A 24,369-nucleotide genomic window follows, 5' to 3' on the forward strand; every position below is an offset into this window, starting at 1 on the left:
GTCGCACAAGTGCCTCAGTGTGCACCGGCTCTCACTCTCACGGAAGCCACTCCGGCGTCCGTGACATCCCGGAGCTGCGCGCCTATTTCCAAGGCAAGTCCCTTGGGACTAGTGAGCCTGGGACTCCATTTTGGCCGCGTTGTCATGCGTTCCGTGGAAGTGACAGGCGTGAGTTCAAGGCTCACCCCTTGTGTCTCACTCTTACGCATGCCACTCAGGCGTGCGTGAAATCCAGGCGGTGCGCGCCTTTTCCTAAGGGAAGTCCCTTGAAACTAGTGAGCCTGGGACTCCATTTTGGCCGCTTTGTCTTGCGTTCCGTGGAAGTGGCAGGCGTGAGTTTAGGGGTCACCCCTTGTGTCTCACTCTCACGCATGCCACTCCAGCGTGCGTGATTTCCCGGAGTTGCGCGCCTATTCCCAAAGTCCCTTTGGTCTATTCAGCCTGGGATTCTATTTTGGCCGCGTTCTCATGCGTTTAGTGGAAGTGGCACGCGTGAGTACGAGCCTTAACCCTTGCGTCGCACAAGTACCTCACAGTGCACCGGCTGTCACTCTCACGCATGCCACTCCGGCGTCCGCTATTTCCCGGAGCTGCGCGTTTATTCCCAAAGGAAGTCCGTTGGGACTAGTGATCCTGGCATTCCATTTTGGCCGCGTTGTCATGCGTTCCGTGGAAGTGGCAGGCGTGAGTTCAAGGCTCACCCCTTGTGTCTTACTCTCACGCATGCCACTCAGGCGTGCGTGATCTCCCGGCGTTGCGCACCTATTCTAAAGGGAATTCCCTTGGGACTAGTGAGCCTGGGACTCCATTTTGGCCGCGTTGTCATGCGTTCCGTGGAAGTGGCATGCGTGAGTTCAAGGCTCACCCCTTGTGTCTCACTCTAACGTATGCCACTCCGGCGTCTTTTATTTCCCGGAGTTTCGCGCCTATTCCCAAAGAAACTTCCTTGGGACTAGTGAACCTGATATTCCATTTTGGCGGTGTTGTCATGTGTTCCGTGGAAGTGGCAGGCGTACGTTCAAGGCTCACCCCTTGTGTCTCACTCTCACGCATGCCACTCCGGCGTCCGTGATTTCCCGGAGCTGCGCGCCTATTCCCAAAGTCCCTATGGACTAGTGAGCCTGGGATTCCATTTTGGCAGCGTTGTCATGCGTTCCGTGGAAGTGGCATGCGTGAGTATGAGAGTCACCCCTTGGTACTGCCGTTATGCATGATGTCACGCACTCATTAGCTAGATCCCGAGAGGTGCTGCGAGTTAAAAAATACATGTGCTCGATCGAAGTGGGGAATCGTTTCAACGCCCGTTTAACGTCATCGTTTATATTATAAGGACTGAAACTTAATTTTTTTTTGGTTTCGTTTCTTGTTTGTCTAGCCCTTTTTCGTATTTATCGTTGTAATTTCCTTTGTTTCCTTTTAGTTTTCGAAACCGTACAATGTTCGCTCAAGATTGTAAAGTCCATTTTATAATTACAAGTACGCGTGTTCAAGTTTGTGTTGTCGTACCGTTTATGCGTGCACATTTCGTTTCGAAAAGTTTAACCCTTATCGCACACTGGTTTATTGGAACTTATCCTACGTTTATTTGCAATGTTGGGCGAATTGTTCGCCACTCATCGCTAATTTGAAGCAACCACCGAAGGATTAACTAGTGCCTAGTCCACCATGAACGAGGAACCTGCCGCTGAGGGCGCTGGGCCTGGGTTTCCTCCGAACGAAAGCTGTCCCGATACTCGTGTAAGGAAATTAACTGAAAAGGGTGAAGAAGAGAAATTAAGGCGACTGAAAAACGATCTAACTGCCAAAACGACTACTGTGTCAAATCAAAGGAATGCTCTTATAAACAATGGAAGATGAGAACAATCTCCATTTAGTGAAATCAGAGGTTATTGTATTGAACACGTTATTCAAAGAGTATCAAGAAGCACGTGACCTTTATTATTGCCAGTTGACCTCCGAACAGGATCAAGACAGGGAACTTGATCGCTATGAAAGTAAGGAGAAGTCATTTTTGGAATTTAGGAAACAGGTTATGGAATGGATGAATGTAGCAGAACGTCGCTTAACAGAAGAACTTGATCTGCTCTCAAAAGTAAAATCAGCTTCATCCACATCGTCCCGTGTTAGCACCCGTTCGAAGAAGTCTTCAGCCAGCTCAACGTCATCTGCACGAGCAAAGGAGAAACTTAAGCTAGCCGAATTACAAGCTGAAAAACAAATGCTAGAATGCAAACAAGCTCTACGAGCAGCAGATGAAGCCTTGAAACTGGAAACTGAAATAGCCAAAGCCCAGGCCAGAGAAAGGGTTTATGCCGATTTGGAAGAAAATGATGGTAACCTAGAAAGTAAGGATGGTATTGTTCCCTGTCTCCAGGAAAGTGAACCTAAATTCATGGCTTCAACGCCTGCCGCTCATCTTAACCCTGCTTCCCCAGAGTTTCATTCAAACAGTCTAGCTGGCGAGATATCGCCTCCGGCTAACAACGGGACCACTGATGTACCGCAAGGAATTATCGCTGCAGCTGATGATCCCTATCGATTGGAACCCCATGAGAGGTCTTTCAAAGAAGTGATGGCCATGCAGCGGCAGCAAAATGAGCAAATGATTGCAACCCATCAGCAATTGGCTTCAGCAATGACTCTGCCTCAACCTGAAGTGCACAAGTTTAAAGGAGACCCCATCGAATATGGAACCTTTATCATGCCATTCAAGGCAAGGATAGAGTCCAGAACATTCAGGGCGGCAGTTTGCTTATACTACCTGGAACAACATCTTGAAAGGGAACCACGAGAACTTATTGGAGGCTGTCTGCATATGGACCCTTCTGAAGGATATAAGGAGGCTAGGAGGTTACTGGAGAAGGAATATGAGGATCCCTTTAAGGTTTCAATGGCCTATGCGAACAAAGCTCTCGGATGGTCCCCAGTTCGGCCAGATGACGCATCAGCACGAAAACGTTTATCGCTTTTCTCGATTAAGTGTAAAAATGCTATGATGTGCGTGTCTCATATGAATGAGTTAAATCATCCTACTAACCTGCAGACCATTGCAAAAAAGCTTCCCTCGCATCTCCAGTCAAGATAGCGTGATCGTGCTGCGAAATTGAAAGAGAACGGAAGGATAGCGAGCTTTAAGGATCTCGTTGATTTTGTGGTATCAGCAGCCGAATCAGCGAACGACCCTGTATTTGGCGTGCAGGCTTTAAGTAGTAGCCAGGAAAGGCGCAGAGATAACAGTGGGAGAGATGGCAAGAAGCCCCCGTCAGCAACTAAAACAAACAACAGTTTTGCCACCGGTATCACCACTCCCCGCGTAGAGGCTGTAAACCATGCGAACCGAAACAAGCTGGTGGCAAGGAAAAGTTGTGCTCCTTCTGCAGCAAGAACCATGACCTGGATGATTGTGCGGAATTCCTCAAAAAGACCATGGATGAAAGGAAGACATTTCTTTACGAAAGAAAATTATGCTTTGCCTGTTACGAATCTGATCATGTATCCAAGGGTTGTGTAAAGAGACGCACCTGCAAGAAGTGCAAGAAACGGCACCCAACAGCATTGCACATTGATGGTTTCACAATGAATAGAGAGAGCGTCAGTAACAAACCCCAAGCGACGGAAGTTCAGTCTATAGCGGTTAGCAATAGGCGCATTGATGTCTCTAAACCTGTACAGGACGCACCAAGTTGCAGGGAGTCCGTAGTGCTACATGCCATACTCCCAGTTAAAGTTAAACAGAAGGGCAGTAACAAGTCAGTTGTCACGTACGCGTTTTACGATAATGGTAGTGGCGGCTGTTTTGCAACCGAAAATATCAGGAGACAATTAGGAATAGACGGTGTCAAGGTTATGCTACAACTCACCACCATGCATGGACAGAGTCAAGTGGAAAGCATCATTCTGGACGATCTTATCGTTACGAGCCTAGATGAAGAGAATCCCATTGAGTTGCCTCGCTCATACACAAGAGATGAAATCCCAGTAGAACATCATCAAATTCCCACGCCCAGTCTCAGAAATCAGTGGTCACACCTTTCCGAGGTCGCGAAGAAAATCCCTGAGCTTGAGCCTCACCTGGAGATTGGACTACTCATTGGCAGCAATTGCCCGCCCGCCTTAGAACCATTAGAAGTTGTACCTTGTCGAAGCGATGGCCCATTTGCCCTCCGTCTCCGCCATGGTTGGACAGTCTGTGGACCACTCCCCATCCGAACTGATCATGAAAAGGACAACATAATCGCGAACCGAATTACAGTGAGAGAAGTGGAAATGCCGAAGGAAATCATTGCTCCAACGTCATTGTTTAGAATGTTGCAGATGTACTTCAACGATCACACCGTAAGCAAAGCACCGGACGAGCGTGGGCCTTCTCAAGAAGACAGAAAGTTTTTAACTATGGTTGAAAGGGAGACGAAAGTTGTCGACGGCCACTACCAAGTTCCTCTTCCATTGCGACATAGCGATATTATCCTGCCCAACAATAAGGAGCAAGCTATCAAAAGAGCAAACTGGCAGAAGAAAAAGATGTTGAGAGATTTTAAATACCACTCTGATTACGTTTCCTTCGTAAACGATGTCATCGCCAAAGGGTATGCACAAAGAGTTCCAAATGAGTTGCTGATGCCGAACCCAGGCAAGGTGTGGTATTTACCCCACCATGGGGTCTATCACCCGAAAAAAAAAAACAGAAAAAATACGCGTCGTATTCGACTTTAGTTCAAAGTTTCAGGGCGTGTCGCTCAATGACTGTCTGATGCAAGGTCCAGATATGACAAACTCCCCAGTAGGCGTGCTAACCAGATTTCGTGAAGACCCCGTAGCCTTCGTGGGGGATGTGGAATCCATGTTCCACCAGGTTACAGTTCCTCCTGAACAGTATGATTACCTTCGTTTCCTATGGTGGCCAGATGGCAATCTGGAAGCCGAGCTACAAGAGTATCGGATGGTTGTACATTTATTTGGAGCGGCCTCGTCGCCAAGTGTCGCTAACTTTGCCCTTAAGCGAACCGCAAGGGATAACGAAGATAAGTACGGTACCTTGGTTGCTGACACGCTGCGAAATAACTTTTATGTGGACGATTGTCTACGTTCCGTAAGCTCGGAAGGTAAAGCAGTCGAGCTGACCGAAGGTCTTCGGCAATCCTGTAGGAAAGGTGGATTCCGCCTCACCAAATTCACTTCCAATAGTCGCGTAGTTTTAGAGTCTATACCAGAGGATGAGCGATCGAAAGAAGTCAGATCAATAACTCTTGACTGTGACAACCTCCCTATCGAGCGTGCCTTAGGGATACAGTGGTGCGTACAATCAGATTGTTTTGGATTTTGAATCGTCATTAACAGCAAACCGTTTACAAGACGAGGAGTCATGTCCACCATCTCATCAATCTTTGATCCCCTGGGCTTCATCGCTCCTTTCACACTTCTAGCAAAGAAGCTGTTACAGGATCTCTGCCGCAATGAAGATTTCGACTGGGATGACGACATTCCGGAAGACTGCCGCAGTAAATGGCTAAGATGGTGTGGAGAGCTTCCGTTACTAGAGCAATTTCACATTGATCGGTGATACAAGCCGCCGGGTTTTGGCCCAGTTGTCTCCAGACAGCTCCATTTGTTCTCCGATGCAAGCACGGTGGGGTATGGATGCGTTGCCTACCTACGTCTAATGGATGACATGGATCGCATACATTGTTCCTTTTTAATGGGGAAGGCTCGTCTTGCACCTATTAAGACCGTAACAGTCCCACGCTTAGAATTAACTGCAGCAACCGTGTCTGTTCGCGTGGGACAAATGCTGTATGAAGAGCTTGAGGTTAAGCCTGAGTCTATCATCTATCACACCGACTCGACGACGGTTCTCCGCTACATAAGAAACGAGCGGAAGAGGTTTCAGATATTCGTGGCAAATCGTGTGCAATTGATCAGGGACTTCACTAGTCCTATGCAGTGGAAATACGTGGACACCAGTAGCAATCCGGCAGATGATGCCTCAAGAGGACTTTCCACCGCTGGACTTCTGCAACAGCAGCACTGGTCAAATGGTCCACACTTCTTAGGGAAATCAGAAAAAGATTGGCCGCAGCAGCCCTTTCCAGTTGGTGAGGTCCCAGATGACGACCTGAGGTCAGAAAAGTTGCTTCCGCCGGTACCATGGTAATGGAAGCCACGGCTACGTCAGTTAACAAGCTAATAGAAAACCACCCGAGTTGGTATCGCCTGAGATTGTCAGTGGCCACATTCCTTAGAATCAAGGCTGTATTGCGAAAACGGAAGGAGATTAGAGGCCAGGGTTCTCTCGAGATAGATTCAGACCATGGTCAAGCAAGGTCGGGCGTGAAGTCACTACAAGCTGAAACGAAGGTAGTGGGTGACTGCTGCGCACCGCTCTCAGTTCAAGAGTTTGAAGAGGCCGAGATGGCCATCCTTCGCTTTGTACAGTCGCAGTCCTTCAGTAGAGAGTTTGACGCTCTCAGACAAGTCAGTGACAAAGACGGTAGAGACGAACGGGGTCGAGCAAAGCAAAAGAAAATGGTGCTGAAGAAAGCAAGTTCCCTAACTCGACTGAATCCCTACATTCATGAAGGCCTCCTTCGTGTTGGTGGCCGCCTTTGCCGCGCTGACGATCTTCCAGAAGAAACGAAACACCCCATCATCTTACCTCGCGAGAGTCACGTTACGAACTTGATTATCAAACGCCTGCACGAACGCCTAGCACACGCAGGCCGCGGTCGCACACTTGCTAAATTGAGGAAGTACTGGGTCACCGGTGCCAATGCTGCTGTTCGTCACCTAATCGCAAATTGTGTTACTTGTCGCCGTAATCGGGCCCCTATCGCTGAACAGAAAATGGCTGACTTGCCTAAAGACCGAGTGACTCCAGCCCCGCCATTTACGTATACTGGCGTGGATTACTTTGGTCCGTACATGATCAAAGAAGGTCGAAAGGAACTCAAACGGTACGGATGCCTTTTCACATGTTTAGCAAGTAGAGCAGTGCATATTGAGACCGCCAATTCTCTCGAAACAGATTCATTTATCCAGGTTCTGAGGCGATTTATTGCTCGTCGTGGGCCTATCCGAGAGATCCGGAGCGACAACGGAACAAATTTTGTAGGCGCCAAGACAGAGTTGCAGCAAGCAGTTTATGAAATGGACAATGAGCAAATCAGAAGCAGGTTGCATCGAGAGGGTACGGATTGGATATTCAACCCACCGAGTGGCAGCCACATGGGCGGCATTTGGGAGCGGCAGATTCGCACTACCCGCAAAGTACTCACTGTTCTACTCCATGAGCATGGCTCCCGTCTGGATGACGAATCCTTTAGAACTCTACTATGTGAAGTTGAAGCTATCATTGACTCGAGACCGCTAACATTCGCTTCGAGCGATCCCTATGATCTCAACCCACTAAGTCCCAGCAATCTCCTGACGATGAAAATCAGCGTTGTACTTCCCCCAGCAGGAGTTTTTCAACGTGCAGATGTCTATATGAGGCGGCGCTGGCGGAGAGTGCAGTACCTGGCAAACTTACTTTGGCCGCGTTGGAAGAGAGAATATCTCCCAACTCTCCAACCTCGTTCGAAGTGGAACAGTCCCAAACGGAATCTAGCTGTCGGAGACGTTGTCCTGTTGAAAGACGACAACTGCCCGAGGAGTGTTTGGCCAATGGGACGAGTCAGCGCGGAATCAGACAAGAAGGGGTTGGTACGCACGGTTCATTTGAAGACCCAAACCTCTCAACTACGCAGACCAGTTGACAAGGTTGTCCTCGTGCTAGCTAAGGAAGAACAATCGTGCCTCGATAATGAACAATGAAACAGGAAGCTCGAAAAGGCTGAACCTTCATGAAATATTCATAGTCCCTATTTTCTTTAAGCCGATTGTGTGATGGACTAGACTCGTTAGCTTTAGCAAAGGACATGACAAGTTATTTTTCATAATTATTACTTTATTTTTGTAGATAAGAACTTTCCATGTTAAGCATCGCTTAAGGGGTCGGGAATGTTACTGCCGTTATGCGTGATGTCACGCACTCATTAGCTAGATCCCGAGAGGCGCTGCGAGTTAAAAAATACATGTGCTCGATCGAAGTGGGGAATCGTTTCAACGCCCGTTTAACGTCATCGTTTATATTATAAGGACACAAACGTAAGTTTTTTTTGGTTTCGTTTCTTGTTTGTCTAGCCCTTTTTCGTATTTATAGTTGTAATTTCCTTTGTTTCCTTTTAGTTTTCGAAACCGTACAACGTTCGCTCAAGATTGTAAAGTCCATTTCATAATTACAAGTACGCGTGTTCAAGTTTGTGTTGTCGTACCGTTTATGCGTGCACACCCCTTGTGTCGCACAAGTGCCTCAGAGTGCACCGGCTGTCACTCTCACGCATGCCACTCCGGCGTCCGTGATTTCCCGGACTTACGCGCCTATTCCCAAAGAAAGTCCCTTGGGACTAGTGAACCTGGGATTCCATTGTGGCCGCGTTGTCATGCGTTCTGTGGAAGTGGCATGCGTGAGTTCAAGGCTCACCCCTTGTGTCTCACTCTCACGCATGCCACCTCGGCGTCCGTGATTTCCCGGAGTTGCGCGCCTATTCCCAAAGTCCCTTGGGACTAGTGAACCTGGAATTCCATTTTGGCCGCATTGGCATGCGTTCCGTGGAAGTGGCACGCGTGATTTAAAGGCTCACCCCTTGTGTCTCACTGTTACGCATGCCACTCCGGCGTCCGTGATTTCCCGGAGTTGCGCGCCTATTCCCAAAGTCCCTTGGGACTAGTGAACCTGGGATTCCATTTTGGCCGCGTTGTCATGCGTTCCTTGGGAGTGGCATGCGTGAGTTCAAGGCTCACCCCTTGTGTCTCACTGTCATGCATGCCACTCCGGTGTCCGTGATTTCCCGGAGTTGCGCGCCTATTCCCAAAGTCCCTTGGGTCTAGTGAGGCTGGGATTCCATTTTGGCCGCGTTGTCATGCGTTCCGTGGAAGTGGCATGCGTGAGTACGAGGCTCACTCATTGTGTCGCACAAGTGCCTTAGAGTGCACCGTCTGTCACTCTCACGCATGCCACTCCGGCGTCCGTTATTTCCCGGAGTGGCGCGCCTATTCCCAAAGTCCCTTGGGACTAGTGAACCTGGGATTCCATTTTGGCCGCGTTGTCATGCGTTCCGTGAAAGTGGTATGCGTGAGTTCAAGGCTCACCCCTTGTGTCTCACTCTCACGCATGCCACTCCGGCGCCCGTGATTTCCCGGAGTTGCGCGTCTATTCCCGTGGTGCGTTGGGTCTAGTGAACCTGGGATTCCATTTTGTACGCGTTGCCATGCGTTACCTAGAAGTGGCAAGCGTGAGTACAAGCCTCACCCCTTAATTTGCACCGGTGCCCCGGATCGCGGTGGCTCTCTCTGTCACGCATGCCATTCCGGAGCCCGTGATTTCCCGGGTTTGCGCGTCTATTCCCGAGGTCCCTTGGGTGTAGTGAACCTGGGATTTTATTTTGGGCGCGTTGGCATGCGTTACGTAGAAGTGGCATGCGTGAGTGCAAGCCTCACCCCTAGGTTTGCAAAAGTGCCACAGACTGCTGTGGCACTTACTCTCACGTATGCCACTCCGGCTGCCGTGACTTCCCGGAGTTGCGCGTCTATTCCGGAGGTCCCTTTGGGCTAGTGAACCTGGGATTCCATCTTTGGCGCGTTGGCATGCGTTACGTAGAAGTGGCATGCGTGAGTGCAAGCCTCACCCCTTGGTTTGCACAGGTGCCTCAGAGGGAGACCTTCATATTTGACTATGACAACATCATTAACAGTTAAGTTTCTTCGAGGACGTGTCCACTTCTGTCGCTGCTGTAAGCTAAGGAGGAACTCCTTTCTCCATCGAGTCTAGAGTTCGTTTGCCAAATGTTGGACTCGCCTCCAACGCTTCCTGCAATACACGTTTGCTTGCTGAAAGGCACTGGGTGGTGCAACAACTAGCTTTGACTTCATTATCAAGAGATGGTTAGGGGTTAGAGGACCGGTCGAATCTGGATCGGTAAGCTGAGTAATCGTCAAAGGGCGGCTATTGAATTTGGCTTCTGCTTCGCACATGAGGGTTCGCATAGATTCGTCGTCTAACTGACTTCCATTGTTTTGTAATAATGATGAGAGTACGTTACGTACTGATCTGATTTGGCGCTCACAAACGCCTCCCATGTGGCGCGCTGCTGGGACGCTCATCTTGGAAGTAAACCAGTCACACTGCTCTTGGAGTAACTTTGTTTTAATCTTCTCTTGGTCCATTTCGGCTAATTAATGTGCGAGTTCTGTACGAGCTCCTACGAAGTGTGTTCCCTGATCGCTTCTAAGCTGGCGGATAGGGCCTCGACGACTGATGAATCTTCTCAAAGCGTTTATGAAGGAGTCGGTTTCAAGGGAGTGGGCAGTTTCGATATGGACAACTCTTGACGCCATGCAGGTAAAGAGCACTCCATATCGCTTTAACTCCTTCCTGGCTTGTTTAATGACGAACGGCCCAAAATAATCCATGGCGCAGTATGTAAAGGGCGGAGAAGACTCGAGGCGATCTTCCGGCAAATCTGACATCTTTTGCTCTTGTACTGTTCCGCGCAGTTTTTGGCACGTGACACAGGATGAAATCATGTTGGCGACTACTGACGAACCGCTAAGCACCCAGAACCCATTCGATCGTACTTCGTTCAAGATCATTCCTTTACCTTGATGATGTGTACGCGCATGGAAATGCCTGATAATCAACTTGGTGACGTGGCTGTTTCGTGGCAGGATGATGGGAAATTTTACGTCTCCTTTCAAGCTCGCATGTCTGAGGCGTCCACCGACACGTAGAATTCCGTCGACATCTAAAAACGGGTCAAGTTTGTAGAGCGAGCTGCTCATATTCATGTTTAACTTCTCTGCTGGGCGAAAACTCTACTGTCTGGGGTGGTGTTTTCCTGCTTCATCTTCTGTAAAACCACTATTTCTTCTTTAAAGGGTTTAATCTGAACATCTCGAATAATGGCATACTCTGCGTTCTTCAAATTACTGACGTCTAGTACTTGTTTTTTTCTCGTGTATGCACTGTTTCTTGTGATTCTTAAGCACGAGATCTCTCAGAATTCGGACGTAACTTTGGCACAGGGCAACTGCTCTCCTTGCTCGATACCAGTCAGAGAAATACTCGACTCTTTCTACAAGGCTCGGCTTCTCTGAAGGTATTAGGGTCCCTTGCGCGGAAGTTGTAGTTGCCATGGCTACAGTCCTTTTGACCTCGGGGTCGCTTTCTTGGAGTTGGTGATCTTCTTCACTAATGGTTTGCCACTGAGCTTCATTCTTCCAAAGAAATGCTGGTGTACTGAGCCAACGGGAATTTAAAAGCTCTTGTGTTTTTAGACCACAGGGCGCTTCGTCGGCAGGATTCTGTTTGGATTCGATATACTTCCATTGATCAATACATGTGTTCTCCTGAATCTCTTGAACTCTATTGGCAACGAACACGTGAAAACGCCTACTCTCATTTGCTATGTATCCAAGAACCACTCTACTATCTGTCCAGAAGTATTCTTGGTCGATGGTAAGCTCCAGCTCCTGTCGCAGTTGCTGGCTGATCCTTACTGAGCATACAGCGGCGGTGAGCTCCAGGCGTGGTATGGTGACAGGCTTCAATGGTGCTACTCTGGACGTGGCCATGACGAAGGAACAATGAACTGTCTGGGTTTCATCAACAAGTCGCAAGTAACTGCTATGACTGTAACCCTTAACGCTGGCGTCCGAGAAATGATGGAGTTGTGCGTTCATTACACGACCAAAGCTGTTGGGCTTGTAACATCTCGGAATTGAGATGCGTTGAATTTTTAACAAGTCTGCTCTCCACTTTTCCCACTTGGCTTTCACGTTGTCTGGAACGGGATCATCCCAGCCTATTTCATGGCGACATAACTCTTGAAGAATTGACTTTCCATCTAACAAGAGCGGAGCGACGAATCCAAGTGTATCGAAAATTGAGCTCACAGTAGAAAGTATTCCTCGTCTGGTGCATGGTTTGTCTGGTAGTACAATGGTAAACTGGAAGCAGTCAGACTCGACACACCAGTGGACTCCAAGGGCACGCTCTAAAGGAAGCGAATCAAGGTCCAAATCGAGCTCCTTCACGCCATCTGCTCTATCTTGCTCTGGGATTCTTCAGATGACTTCTTTGCTAGTCGATACAAACTTATGATGTCGGAACCCTCCTCTGCTACACATCTTCACATTTACAATCAGTTTTACTGCGTCGTCGACCAATGGAACAGACTTCAAGCCGTCGTCAACGTAAAAGTCGTTGCGAAGGAAATCTGCGGCGCTTGCTCCAAATTCATTCTCAAAGTCGTTCGCCGTAGACTTCAGTGTAAAATTTGCGCAGCCTGGTGACGAGTTGGCTCCAAACAAATGTACAGTCATTCTGTACTCCCTCGGTGGTTTTGTGAGGTCGCCATTCTCCCACCAGAGAAAACGTAACAAATCCCGGTATTCTTCGTCCACTTTCACTTGGTGAAACATGGCCTCTATGTCACACATGAAAGCGATCGGCTTCTGCCGAAACCTGCAAAGGACGCCGGTCATATTGTTCGTCAGATCGGGGCCTTGAAGTAGGTGCTTGTTTAGTTACTCACTTTCGAATTCAGCCGCACAGTCGAACACTACCCGTATCTTGTTCGGCTTCTTTGGGTGGTAGACTCCGTGGTGAGGGATGTACCAAACGTTTCGCTTCTCCTTAATTTGAACACCGGGTGTATTCTCCGACTGTGACATCTTTGGTACCTTCTCTGCGTATCCATTCTTTATCAGTTTCTTCAGAAACTCCATATAGTCTGCGGAGTATTTCTGGCCGCCCTGATCCTCAAACCTTCTTTTGAGCTGACTAAGTCTACGAAGTGCTGCTGTCTTGTTGTTTGGAAGCTCAATGGTGGCATTCTTCAAGGGCAGTGGGAGCTCGTAATGACCATCTTTGAGATGTTTAATTCCTTTCTCTGCTATCTCAATGAATTTTCTGTCTTCTTGGGAGAGACTTTGCTTTGATCTGGTTTTGTCTTCCACGAAATCGAGCTCGAACATTTGGTTGAGTGCTAATGAGTTGATAACCTCCTTTGTTTTACCATGGAAAACGAAACTCAATTGGTTGGCGCTGTCACTTGGTCCAGAAATAACCTCTCTCGTCATGACACGGTGACAAGTAGAGTCCAGGGCGTGGCCATCTTTGGAGGTGTCCGAGGCGGCGACTGGTCCCACGATACTCCAGCCCAGCAAGGTTTGAACGGCATAAGGTTCTTCGCCTTTACCACGTATTACTTCCACTGGTTTGATCGCCCTGGGACAGTTGCAGGCGATTAACAAGCCAATAGCTACATCGTCATCATACGGTGGAATTTTGCCTTCAATCCTTTTAAGGTGTGGCCAGCTGGTAACGGTCTCTGGTCTTAGAATTTGATCTCGACGAGAAGGAATAGTTTGCCTTGCATAAGTCTTGGGTAACTCAACCTCGGTGCGTTTGTCAAGACGCTCAACAACCAAGCCATCAATTCTTTTAACTGCTATCCTTTGACGGCCAAACATGGTACTTAAATCCAAACTAGTTTGAACACCATTGATGCCCAGCTTATGCTGCACTTGGGTGGTCACGAAGGTAGTGTCACTTGCATCGTCCAATAGTGCGTAGACCTTGGCTGTTTTCTCTGGATTGTTCTTGTGAAACAAGATGACCTGGATAATGCGACAGTTAGTGATCACGTTTGTGGATCCTGCCGCTAAGCTATGCGCTACCACTGATCAGGTTTGAGCTCGCAGATTCAGCAACTGATGACTCCTGGCCGACAGTTACTCAGGAGGTTTCTTGCGGCTTAGGGTCAACTGGCTGGCTATGAGCTGCGAATTTCGGTTTTGCGCCGTGCAATAACGTGTGGTGGCGTCTTCCGCATTCTTTGCAATTAGATCTGTTACGACAACCAGAGGTAACGTGGCCTGACTTTAAACAGCCATAACAAAGACCTTTAGTGCGAATGAATTCACTGCGCTCGTCAACTGGTTTATTCAGAAATTTACCACACTTGACGAGGGCGTGGCGGCCGATGTAAAGAGGACACGTCTGATCGCTTTGATCTGCTTGTTGCTTTGGTGACTAAACAGGCAGAGTGCTTGATGTCGTGAAAGAATTGGAGCTCCAACTGCTATCATCATTCTTCTTCGATTTTTTCCTCCATCCCCACTTCGGTTGGGTACCAGTCTTTTTCCGTTCTGCCTTGAGTGAATCTGGCGAGAAGACGGGGTCATTTGCAAGCTCTGCTTCTTCTCCGACGAAATTAACGAGGGCGCCAAATTTAACTATCTTCTTATACTTTAGATACAATGGATATATGAAGTTCATATATTTTGAACTGCGGTATTAAATACGTATGATGCACGATCCTTCCCAGTAGATAGCGCTATTTGTGCAATAGCGAAAAAAATCAGGCCTGTAAGGGATTCGAACCACTGACCTCTGCGATAGTAGTGCAGCGCTCTACCAATTGAGCTAACAAGCCAACTGGGAGCAGGCAGTTAAGTTGATTCGTAATAAACCCGTGATGATAAATCAGATACAATGGATATATGAAGTTCATATATTTTGAACTGCGGTATTAAATACGTATGATGCACGATGCTGTTGCTTTGGTGACGAAACAGCCGGAGTGCTTGATGTCGCGAAAGAATTGGAGCTCCAACTGCTATCATCCTTCTTCTTCGATTTGTTCTCCATCCCCACTTCGGCAAGGGATAGCGATAGAGAGATGTGTGGTGGAAGACGAGCTAGCCTTTGAATTTTCCGACGCCTTTGACTTCCTGCTGTGGCCGGATCTTACTGAACTAGCGCGGCCGGATTTTCTCTCTAGTGCTTGTATTCGTTCACAAAGTCTTATTCTGCATTCGTTGTACTCACGATCCTGAATGTCGAACCACCGATACGAATCCTCCTTTTCCTTTTCTAATTGCAATAAATCATCGTGCTCTTTGAATGCATCGTTTAACTGATCTTTCAAATGGTCTAATTTAAATCTCCCTTCCTCCAATTGTTCTATTGTTGATTGTGGTGCGTCACGCAGCAAGTTCATCGTGTCAATCTGTTGCATTAATTTCCTAAAGGCAGCGCTCCGATTTGCAAGTTTTGTTTCCAATTGATAAGCTAAACCCTTTTCGCTCATTATTCGTCTTCGTCCGATAGTTTTTGAGGTTTCGAATCGGGAAGGCTCGACGCCCCCCACACCCTGGGGTGGCTTGACTGTTTTAGGCGTCGCCCCAAAGTCCAGTTCTGATGGTGTTTTGTTACGAACAGATGCCGGCGCACTGACGACACTCATCTTTTGGCCTCGAGACAAGTACCAAAGAAGACCAAAGATTGAAGCGATGATCAATTACGGTTCATAACCAATTGGCGAAATGAAGTGACGATATTTTACTGTGACGCTTGCGACAAACGAGATCGAAGTCGAAGGGTGTCGCTAAAGCGTGTTAATGCTACGGGACTATCTTACAGGTCGTGTGCTTCAAGTACCAATAACCACGGAAAACCAAGGTTGACCGTTAACGGTGATTTAATGATGATAAACGATTAGCGAACCACGATAGGCAATCACGATCACGATCGTAAACTGAAATAACAATGCAATTTACTTAAAACGTTGCGTAACTCGTGAACAAAAACGCTTAGAGCAATTAACCTGCCTCCGTCGATAACGCGATCAAAATTAACAACAATCAACAGGAATACTCGAAAATCATAATAAGCTACATCAAAATAACTCGAGATTAACAAAGTGGGCGTTCCTAGCTTAGCGTCTCATTCTTTCATTCGCCCCCTTTAGATTGAAAACAATAAATTGTATTATTGTACGACTCTGTACGTTAGCGTGTTTCCACCCAAAACAAGAAAACTAATCAAAGGAGGAAACTAGCAAAACTACTCACATATCGGACCCACTTGTGCCAAAGGGTAAGAACCAAAAACGGCGAGTCGAAACAGATACAATGGACAAGGCCAAATACAATCATACACTGGCTAAAGGGACGCTAAGCGAGGCTTTTATACGCGCGTGGGGACGCTAAAATATCTCATTACAAACCAATCGAGAATAGACAACAACGTAACCACATCCGTAACTAAAGTAATTCGTAACAAACAAATCAAATTCCACTCAGGCTGAATGAATCGTTTGAGTATCCTTAACACTGGGAGTCCACCAGGATCACAAAGTACGCGCACTGATCATCGGGACCGTCCCGTTGAGTATTCAGAGTTTCGAAAAAAACGATCGAAAAAAAGCTTCCTGGAGTAATTGTGGCCGGCCGCGCGTCTGAAAGGAAACTGGACACAAAGAACATAAAGCATCAGACAAAAGTTACTGCTTTGTTACATGAAGTACCTACCAGGCCAAGTCGCATGGCAACGTACTGAGCTTGCAATATTTCGCTATTTCCAAAGGTTTCCTCTTTAGTTATGAAGCTACTAAAGAAGAAGTAGAAAAGGAAAAGCACATCAGAATGTAAAAGCACGAGCTTCTATTGGTGTCATGGCCAATAAATTAATTCCATGTCACAGTCAAGGAGACGAGGACTACAAAGATATACCGAGTGAAGACGAGAGTGGAATATTGTTCTATGTGAACAAAGATGGTTTTCCTATTAATAAGAAAACTTGGGAAAGAATGTGGCGTCATGTGGAGAAAACACATCCAAATGGAGCACAAGTTGTGCACAGTGTGCGTAAAAGTGAGCACTTAGCAAAGGTAAAGCGCCAATTTAATCCGTATTTGAGCCCTCAATGAAAGCGAAAATTCATAAATTATGGCAACTTCATAAATAAGATGTAAAACTCAACGATTATCAAACTATGGCAGACAACTCATTTCAAAATCAAATTTATCAGAAAACTTTTTCTTATAGCTGTGATTATGTGTCAGTTTTCTACTGACAAAAATATTTTCAAAGAAATATATATCTAACTTTTGCTGCTCCATAATAACCTATCGATATGATCTCAATGTTAACTACCTGTAGGTGCCATATGTAGCTGTACCTGTGTTTACATCAGTCATGTCAGTGGAAGAGAAGCTTGGATTGATTCAAAACTACCTGCAGCAACTGCAGTATCCTTGTAACAACATCACAGCAAAAACAAATTATGGTTATTGTGTCTATCAGCATTCAAACTGTCTTAGCTTTTGGTAATTTTGGTTTTATCAACTGAGGTGATAATTAACAATTATTCCATGAGCGTGCGTTGGATATGAGATGATAGATAGCCAACGAGGCGCATAGCACCTCGTTGGCAAGCGCCTCGTTGGCTATAATCATCTCATATCCAACAAGTGTGAGTGGAATAATTGTTTTATCGAAAACGTTAAATTAAGTTATTAAATTTTGTTAAGTTTTAAGCTCCCTTTTAATTTTAAGCTGACATATATGCTTGCCATATTTGTAGATTATGGTATATTGGCTGATATACCATAATGGCTCGGCCAATAAAAAGTCTTGAATTGCATTATCCAATGATCTTGTTTTTAATAATGTAAATTAGCCACTGTAAAGAGTTTCAAGAGACATTTCAAGCATTAGCCCTTCATCAGAGCGAAGGGCTCTGCAGTCTACAGGTTGGCTCTCCACTCTGACGCAGGGCTAACTCTTGAAATGTCAGCTTTGAAACTCTTTACAGTGATCAACTGACATTATATCAAACCAAAATTACCTTGTTACTCCCACAGATGCATCACCACAGTTTCTTTAGAAACTTACCTCCTGTATAATGTTTGGTTTGAGTTCTTTCTGTGTTTCTTCCCCAACTGCTTTGTCTGCAACCCATAGTCCCCGAAATGGCTTAAATTCTTGCTTGTGTTCCACTGAGGCTCAAGACCCTGTATGTTGGATTGTAATGTTTAATACAGATAGATGTATTGAAATATGATTCTAAGTTTGAAAAAGATGATGACTTTGTTTGGCGAGCTACTTCCATTCGATGACAAAAGCTTTCTGTCTGTTAGCCAAGTGGTCACTTTGAGGTCCTCTGCTATAACCAGAGCACAGACATATATTTACAAATTATGCATAAATTATATAGTATAATGACTACAGATGTTAATGAGCTTCTTTTAAGGCAATGCAGCAAAATTTTCATCTGTAGCTTGTCTAGACTAATTATTAAATTCTTTAACATAGCTGATGCAGATATAATCATACAGGGACTCAGTTTTTTGAGATTAAGAAGTGGAGACCATTGACAGGGTACTTTTACCAGTGACTGTGTCCCTTTTGGATAATCTGATCCCAAATGGCTTAAATGAAAATAAGACCCAAAAATGGCACGGAAATAGTGAAATAGTGTGGTTAAATTCCTCTTAAGTCCACATGCCTTTCAGCTCTTTTAAATTCCCAAGGTGTGACAGCCAATTGTCTGAAAAGATAACTGTAGATTCTTGTGACATGCCTGTTTCATAGTGTATTGAGGTAATAAGGAAAATAACTGAATTACTGAAATTGAAATATGGTTTTAAGTGCTATGTCAGAGTAAATTAAGACTTGCAATTGAATAGCATGAAGCAAAGAAATTGCCACTCAAAGTGCACCTGCTCAACATGCATCATATAATTATGTGAAGTTAATCTACATGGTTAACAAAACTTTTTGTCTCTTCACAGGTTGATGGATACAGCAAGGGAAATTATAAAAGAGTCCTTACCAATCAAATGCCTTGAGGCTGTTATTGTAGGATTGTATCCTTTAATCTTGTACATGTAAGCTTTCCATTGCAGAGTGTTCATTGGGCATTGCATGGGAGAGAATTCCCCATCCACCATGCAGAATTCAGAATTCTTTGATTCAATTTTGATGGCCTGGTCTTTATTTTTTCTTCTTACTTGGAGAATATCCACTTAACTATTCTGCTGCTTCACTAATCCAAATGATAACTCTGTCCAAATAAGCAGTGATCGATGTTTTAGTTTTACATTGAGATAGTTGCAGTACGTATACTGTTAACTATTAACCAAGGAATCAAATATTAGAGACTTAACAAAAATCAAAGGTACTTTACATGTGGTATGACTGAGATGCAGCGCTTTACTATTAGTTTTAAAACACAGTTCAATGGACGCTTCTACAGGTGAGAATCATCATGTCAACTTGTAAGCAAGTAAAGGTCCATTGAAGGATCACTGGAGTGTGACTGAAGTTCTGAAAGGATTTGAATGAAACAACAATTTCCCTAACATCCCTGAGCTTTTATTTCTGAAAATCCATAATCATTATGTCCTTTTCAGATTGGGACTGATAAAAGTTTCTTTTCTATTGTTTCCAAAGGTGTAATCGAGTTGTTTATTTAAGCAATAGATTGCACTTTTTATCATTTTCCTGGCATAACCACACGAGCCGAAAGGCAAGTGATTAAAAAAAATTTTCTTGTGTTCTCCCAACGTCTCAAGTGGGTTATTACAATAAACCAATAGAAATTGTATTCATTGCTTTATTTATAAAATATTAACTTAAAACAAAACATGATGAAATTCCAATTAATATGGGTTTAATGGTGCAATAAACAATAGGTTTTGACCAGTCAGGATGCTTTATTCTTTGTATTGTTGTTTAAAAAATCTTTGAGTGATTGTGACTCACCTTTAGGCATGTGGTGCTTGGAGTACACAACAATGGCAAATTTGGGACATTGGGATTAAGCAGAAGAGATGACCTTATGTTTAAGCCTTTGAAATTTAAAGTAGGTTTGAAGAAATTATACCTTTACTTGTGTCAAGTTGTTTTTCCTATTAACAACAACAACAACAACGACAACAAATTTTATTTAAGCTTAATATGGAAAATTACAATGCTTGGGCCCGCAAGTACCTAGGGCTATTCGAGGCAGGTACAAGAGAGGAAAATAAAAAAAAAGAAAAGAATTCTATAGAAAATGAATATTTATATGTATAATTATAATATATAGACGAACAATCCTAAAAGGAATCTAGTTTGCCATGTGGCTTATGGACAGAATGAAACAAGAGGGCACTGTTGTTTTTACTGGAAGTACACACAGTTATAATTTTGAGAATTGTACTCTAATATCAGCAATTTTATATAATCATCCTCTTTTTTCAGAATTTCAAAGAGTTTTTCTTTTCTTGCACTTTTAAATTCCCTATTGCACTGGAATGGCTCCTATGAGTTACTTCTGGCACTTATTTTCCCTTTCTGTTGACTCCTGTGTCTTAACCAAGAACCTTAATTCATTTATTTAATATTTAATCATGAGATTATAAGACAGAGCAAAATACTTACTGGGTGGCTGACCATGGAGTCATATGGGATATCAAGATAAAATCTATAAGCAGCTAAATATTTGACATGACTGCCTGCAGTGCAGCTTGAAAATTTTTTTGGCAATCAGTTGCTAAGTATTAAATAGCAGACTGAGTTCAGATTCAGGAAGTTTCTTGCAAAGAAACTATTATCAAGTCATTATTTAAAAAATGAAATTACTGTTACATTTGTTGAATATTTAGTGTCACATTCTCATCACACATAATGTGTTGAAACCATCACTTAACTTTCTCTCCTATTTCCAGGAATACTGAACACTTAGAAACATTTGATTTCTCTCTAACAGAGTCTCTTGGATTTACTTGATGACTTCACAAGGTCATATAACAATTGTATGTAGCCTCTTGTACATTTGACTGCGTATAGCTACATGATATGGAATACTTTTTTTCTAGTACTCCATTAGAACCTTCCAACAACTTCTATATTAAGCGGAAATCCTTGTAATCATTGTCTGGGTTCTGTACAAATCAACCCTTGATTTGTGGAGAAGCCAATCTTAGAAGTCCTCTCAGCTAAAAAAAATTTTCTCTTGAGTGATCTCTCAAGGGGGGAGGGGAGGGGAGGGGAGGTCATCTGTGAGGAGATGTTGTACAAACAGATATCTCTAGATTAAGGAGTGTTGAAAACTTTTTTTTTTTCATTGTAGATCTTCATACTGTAAAGAAAATAAAACTTAGCCTTCCTGTAGTTCATGATATTCACAGCTGTGAGAGAATTCAGTGGAAGGTAAAGTTTTATATTGTTGAACTCATTAGCCCATTGCTTTTTTAGCTGATACATGATTCTGCACCCTAAAGTGACTGGGGAGCTGGACTACTGTTTCTTAACGGCAGGCAAGAAAATTGCAATAACCTTGCATCAATTGGTTCTTTTAATAGTTTTTGCGACAGTTTACCAGGGTTCAACACCTGTCTACCTGCATTACTAGCCACCGGGTTCGTGATTTCTAAAATTTGCTGGCCAGTTACACAACTTGGTAGCCCGGATCAATTTCCCTTGATGTCTACTTCCACCCCAAACATGCAAATCTTCCTCTTACCTTATTGGTCTTCTAAAATCATGAAGAATGGTACAATCACTTCAACTGCGAAGTGTTGGTAGGGAGAAGACTGGGGAAGATATTGACCATTAAGTGTAGTCTAGGTTGTAGCGATGTTTATGATCGACACGCAAGACAAAAAAGGATGCCAGAAGATGAAAGGGTTATGCCTTCTTTATTGGTATTATCATTACAATTTAAACTTTCTTGTTTTTTTAATCAAATGTGAACTTCAAGTAAACTAATTATGTATAATTTCTTTCAATTTTTCTACTAGCCAGCGGGCTAGTAAACATGGTTTTTTACCAGCCTAACCCAATTTTTACTAGCCTCGGGCTACCAGGCTAGCAGAGATGTTGAACCCTGGTTTACTGGTACTTAATTCTCTAAGGTTGAATAGAGCCACCATAACTACTTCAAAAGCCCTACCCTCTTCCCTGCTTGGCCCAAACAAAGACTGGAGTACTTTTTTTCTATTGGGGTTCAGCTAGTAGCATTTAAGTAAAAAGCATTCTTTTATTTGAAAGGCTCTTTTAGTTTCTGTTTTAATATTCTTGTAGGTTTGCTAAACAGAGAAATGCATACTGTAAAGAGGTTCATAAAAGGTGAACTATCCTCAGAAGAAAAGTAATGGCCTGCACTCAAGTCCTCATCAATGAGTTTTCAATGAGCCCTCCTATATGCTCTATTAAGCCCCTTATCTAGAGGCCCTGGAAATCATGACCTCTTCCAAGGAACTCTTGAAGCAATCATAGTTGTTGCTCTCTCTTTTTGATTATTTGTTAAAGAATCGTGATTAAAGCGCGTGAATTTTTTCCTGCAGTACCTGACTTTGAGTCCTCTGAAGGCAAGTCAACCTGAAATGAAGAGCATCTTGGATAGATTCACCCGAGAGATCAAAGTATCGGTAAATGTATCTGTAATATGATATTGCCATTAACACCCCCTTCTTGGGAAGGCTTACGCTCTAAAACTACAAGTATGTAATAGATCCCACCCTTCCCTAATATGCATCTCTCTCTCTCTCTCTCTCTCTCTCTCTCTCTCTCTCTCTCTCTCTCTCTCTCTCTCTCTCTCTCTCTCTCTCTCTCTCTCTCTCTCTCTCTCTCTCTCTCTCTCTCTCTCTCTCTCTCTCTCTCTCTCTCTCTCTCTCTCTCTCTCTCTCTCTCTCTCTCTCTCTCTCTCTCTCTCTCTCTCTCTCTCTCTCTCTCTCTCTCTCTCTCTCTCTCTCTCTCTCTCTCTCTCTCTCTCTCTCTCTCTCTCTCTCCCTTCAGAAAGCTGATTTATAATCATAGGCATTCCATATTATAAATCAACAAATTAATGATGCCACTTCAACTGTAATTGTATTTATAGTTTCATTTCTATCAGATCAGTTCTCCAAGGAAGCCTGACGTCTCCAGCTCGCTGACTCAAACAGAGAAAGCAAAAACTTCAGCGCAACTTTCACCGTAAGTATGTTGATTACTTCGGGCTTGTGTACAATCAATGCACGTGTTAATAGTAATTATTAGACAGTACATACCATACAAGTGAATAATGCTTTTTGAGCGCGCTGATTGGTTAGTTTGGACTTGAATATATCAAGCACTATTCACCTCTAAGCAGCTGTTCAGACAAAATGGCAAAATCGCAATCCGACCATTTTTCGGTATGTTGAAAGAAATAAACTTTTTTTTTTAATATCAATGTCTATACTAAAACAATTATTCACCTCAGTGTCGGTGAAAGTGGTGGATGTTCACCTCCACTTTGGTGATGATTGTTAATTACAGTTTACTTATCTCGACTGTGAACCTGAACAGTTACGACAGCGACGTCTAAAACAAACAACGGTTGAACAAATGAACTTTCAATGAACTTGATGTGATACGCTCCCATCCTAGTCTCCCTCACAGCCGTTATTAGAGTCGTGGGGGGAGGAGCGTTGCGTGACGACCCTAATAACGGCTGCGAGGGAGACTACTCCCATCCCCCCCCCCTCCTGACGTCGTCTGCTGAAGCAATAACTCACATTTTGACTCTCATCAATGACGTTTGTTTAGCGGTTTTGACACTCTCCCTCCCCCCCCTTCCCCCTTCAGTGAGCCTTTTGTTTAGACGCCAACGAACTTGGTAAATTCTGTTATGTGCGCGTATTTTGTCGTTAGGCGGAAGGACAGACACAAGCCATGCAGTCCTTCGCGAACGTACCATGTCAGAGTATGACGTTATGTTGAAGTGACATTTGTCAATCGTTCCCACTTTATACTGGCATACCGCTGGTAACTTATGACGCAGCGTAGAACAGTCACATGGCTCAACAGAAAAACCAACTGAAGAAGATTCCCGTCAGAGAGCTGTTCCCAGAGGACTGGGCACGTTTTAAAGTCGTTCATACCGTCATTGAAGTGAAAAGGATGAGACGCCTGTGTTGTATTTTGGACATTTCGTCAGAGAGTGAAGTTCATCACTCGTTTTCTAAAACAAGCAAACATCCATTTTCTAGTCAACTCTTCATGTCAACTCTTCTAGTCAACTCTTGAGTGCAAATGACAGTTTTTTAATAAATAAACTCTCAATCTATTACAAGAATTGTCTCAATCATACGTAGATACTCTTATTCCTCTTTTTAGGAGAAATTCTCTCACGGAAACAATTAAAATATCGAAAACTGCAAGCTTTCCTTCCTAGCCGTATCTTGGATCAGTCATTTTGGTCATTCACACTCACGCAAATTATCTTGACTTTTCCGCTGTCTTCGTCCTTTGTAAAGGTGAAAATTTTAAATTTCTGTTATTATTTTAAACGTGTCAGGTGTAACGAATGTAACCTGGAACAGCGTACCAGATGTATGTGAATATTCAGGGCCTACCTTGACGAACAACTCAGATTCAGTAGAGCAAGTTTTACGGACTGAAATGTTTCCGGAGCAGGGCATTTAAACTTTCATTAAATTTCAATGGTAGTCGCCTGCTGTCTCATTGTCTTTGAGA

The 24,369-nt window shown here is 44.3% G+C and overlaps 6 protein-coding genes and 1 non-coding gene across 9 annotated transcripts; 4 read left to right on the forward strand and 3 right to left on the reverse strand.

Moving 5' to 3' along the window:
• Positions 1–3,426: 3,426 nt before the first annotated feature.
• LOC111320392 (uncharacterized) lies at positions 3,427–5,560 on the forward strand. Its single transcript, XM_088763082.1, has 3 exons — positions 3,427–4,635; positions 4,727–5,292; positions 5,338–5,560. The coding sequence occupies exons 1-3, from the start codon at positions 3,427–3,429 to the stop codon at positions 5,558–5,560; spliced, it is 1,998 nt and encodes a 665-aa protein (XP_088619208.1).
• Positions 5,561–5,659: 99 nt separating this feature from the next.
• On the forward strand, positions 5,660–6,151 carry LOC111330388 (uncharacterized). The gene has a single exon (XM_022935231.1). The coding sequence runs from the start codon at positions 5,660–5,662 to the stop codon at positions 6,149–6,151; it is 492 nt and encodes a 163-aa protein (XP_022790966.1).
• Positions 6,151–7,809, forward strand: LOC111330387 (uncharacterized). Its single transcript, XM_022935229.2, has one exon. It carries the CDS (start codon positions 6,151–6,153, stop codon positions 7,807–7,809), a length of 1,659 nt encoding a protein of 552 aa, XP_022790964.2.
• A 2,460-nt stretch (positions 7,810–10,269) lies between these two features.
• LOC111330386 (uncharacterized) lies at positions 10,270–10,881 on the reverse strand. The gene has a single exon (XM_022935228.1). It carries the CDS (start codon positions 10,879–10,881, stop codon positions 10,270–10,272), a length of 612 nt encoding a protein of 203 aa, XP_022790963.1.
• Positions 10,882–11,019: 138 nt separating this feature from the next.
• Positions 11,020–12,579, reverse strand: LOC111330385 (uncharacterized). Its single transcript, XM_088763083.1, has 2 exons — positions 12,235–12,579; positions 11,020–12,042 (listed from the first exon to the last, which is right to left on the reverse strand). Exons 1-2 carry the CDS (start codon positions 12,577–12,579, stop codon positions 11,020–11,022), a joined length of 1,368 nt encoding a protein of 455 aa, XP_088619209.1.
• A 1,882-nt stretch (positions 12,580–14,461) lies between these two features.
• Trnas-acu (transfer RNA serine (anticodon ACU)) lies at positions 14,462–14,534 on the reverse strand. Its single transcript has one exon. It is a non-coding gene; the product is annotated as a tRNA-Ser (tRNA).
• Positions 14,535–16,406: 1,872 nt separating this feature from the next.
• On the forward strand, positions 16,407–24,341 carry LOC111330425 (tubulinyl-Tyr carboxypeptidase 2). 3 transcript variants are annotated; one of them, XM_022935279.2, is made up of 11 exons: positions 16,407–16,772; positions 17,044–17,132; positions 18,208–18,264; positions 18,678–18,752; positions 19,064–19,141; positions 19,657–19,750; positions 20,639–20,684; positions 21,002–21,081; positions 22,218–22,301; positions 22,751–22,845; positions 23,545–24,341. In XM_022935279.2, the coding sequence occupies exons 1-11, from the start codon at positions 16,557–16,559 to the stop codon at positions 23,600–23,602; spliced, it is 972 nt and encodes a 323-aa protein (XP_022791014.2). In that variant the 5' UTR covers positions 16,407–16,556; the 3' UTR covers positions 23,603–24,341. The 3 variants fall into 3 exon arrangements, with proteins under 3 accessions (XP_022791014.2, XP_022791015.2, XP_022791016.2); XM_022935280.2 differs by having other exon boundaries at positions 22,766–22,845; XM_022935281.2 differs by having other exon boundaries at positions 22,218–22,295; positions 22,766–22,845.
• Positions 24,342–24,369: the final 28 nt, after the last annotated feature.

This window comes from Stylophora pistillata, chromosome 6, assembly GCF_964205215.1.
Source record: "Stylophora pistillata chromosome 6, jaStyPist1.2, whole genome shotgun sequence".
NCBI classification, from domain to species: Eukaryota; Metazoa; Cnidaria; class Anthozoa; order Scleractinia; family Pocilloporidae; genus Stylophora; species Stylophora pistillata.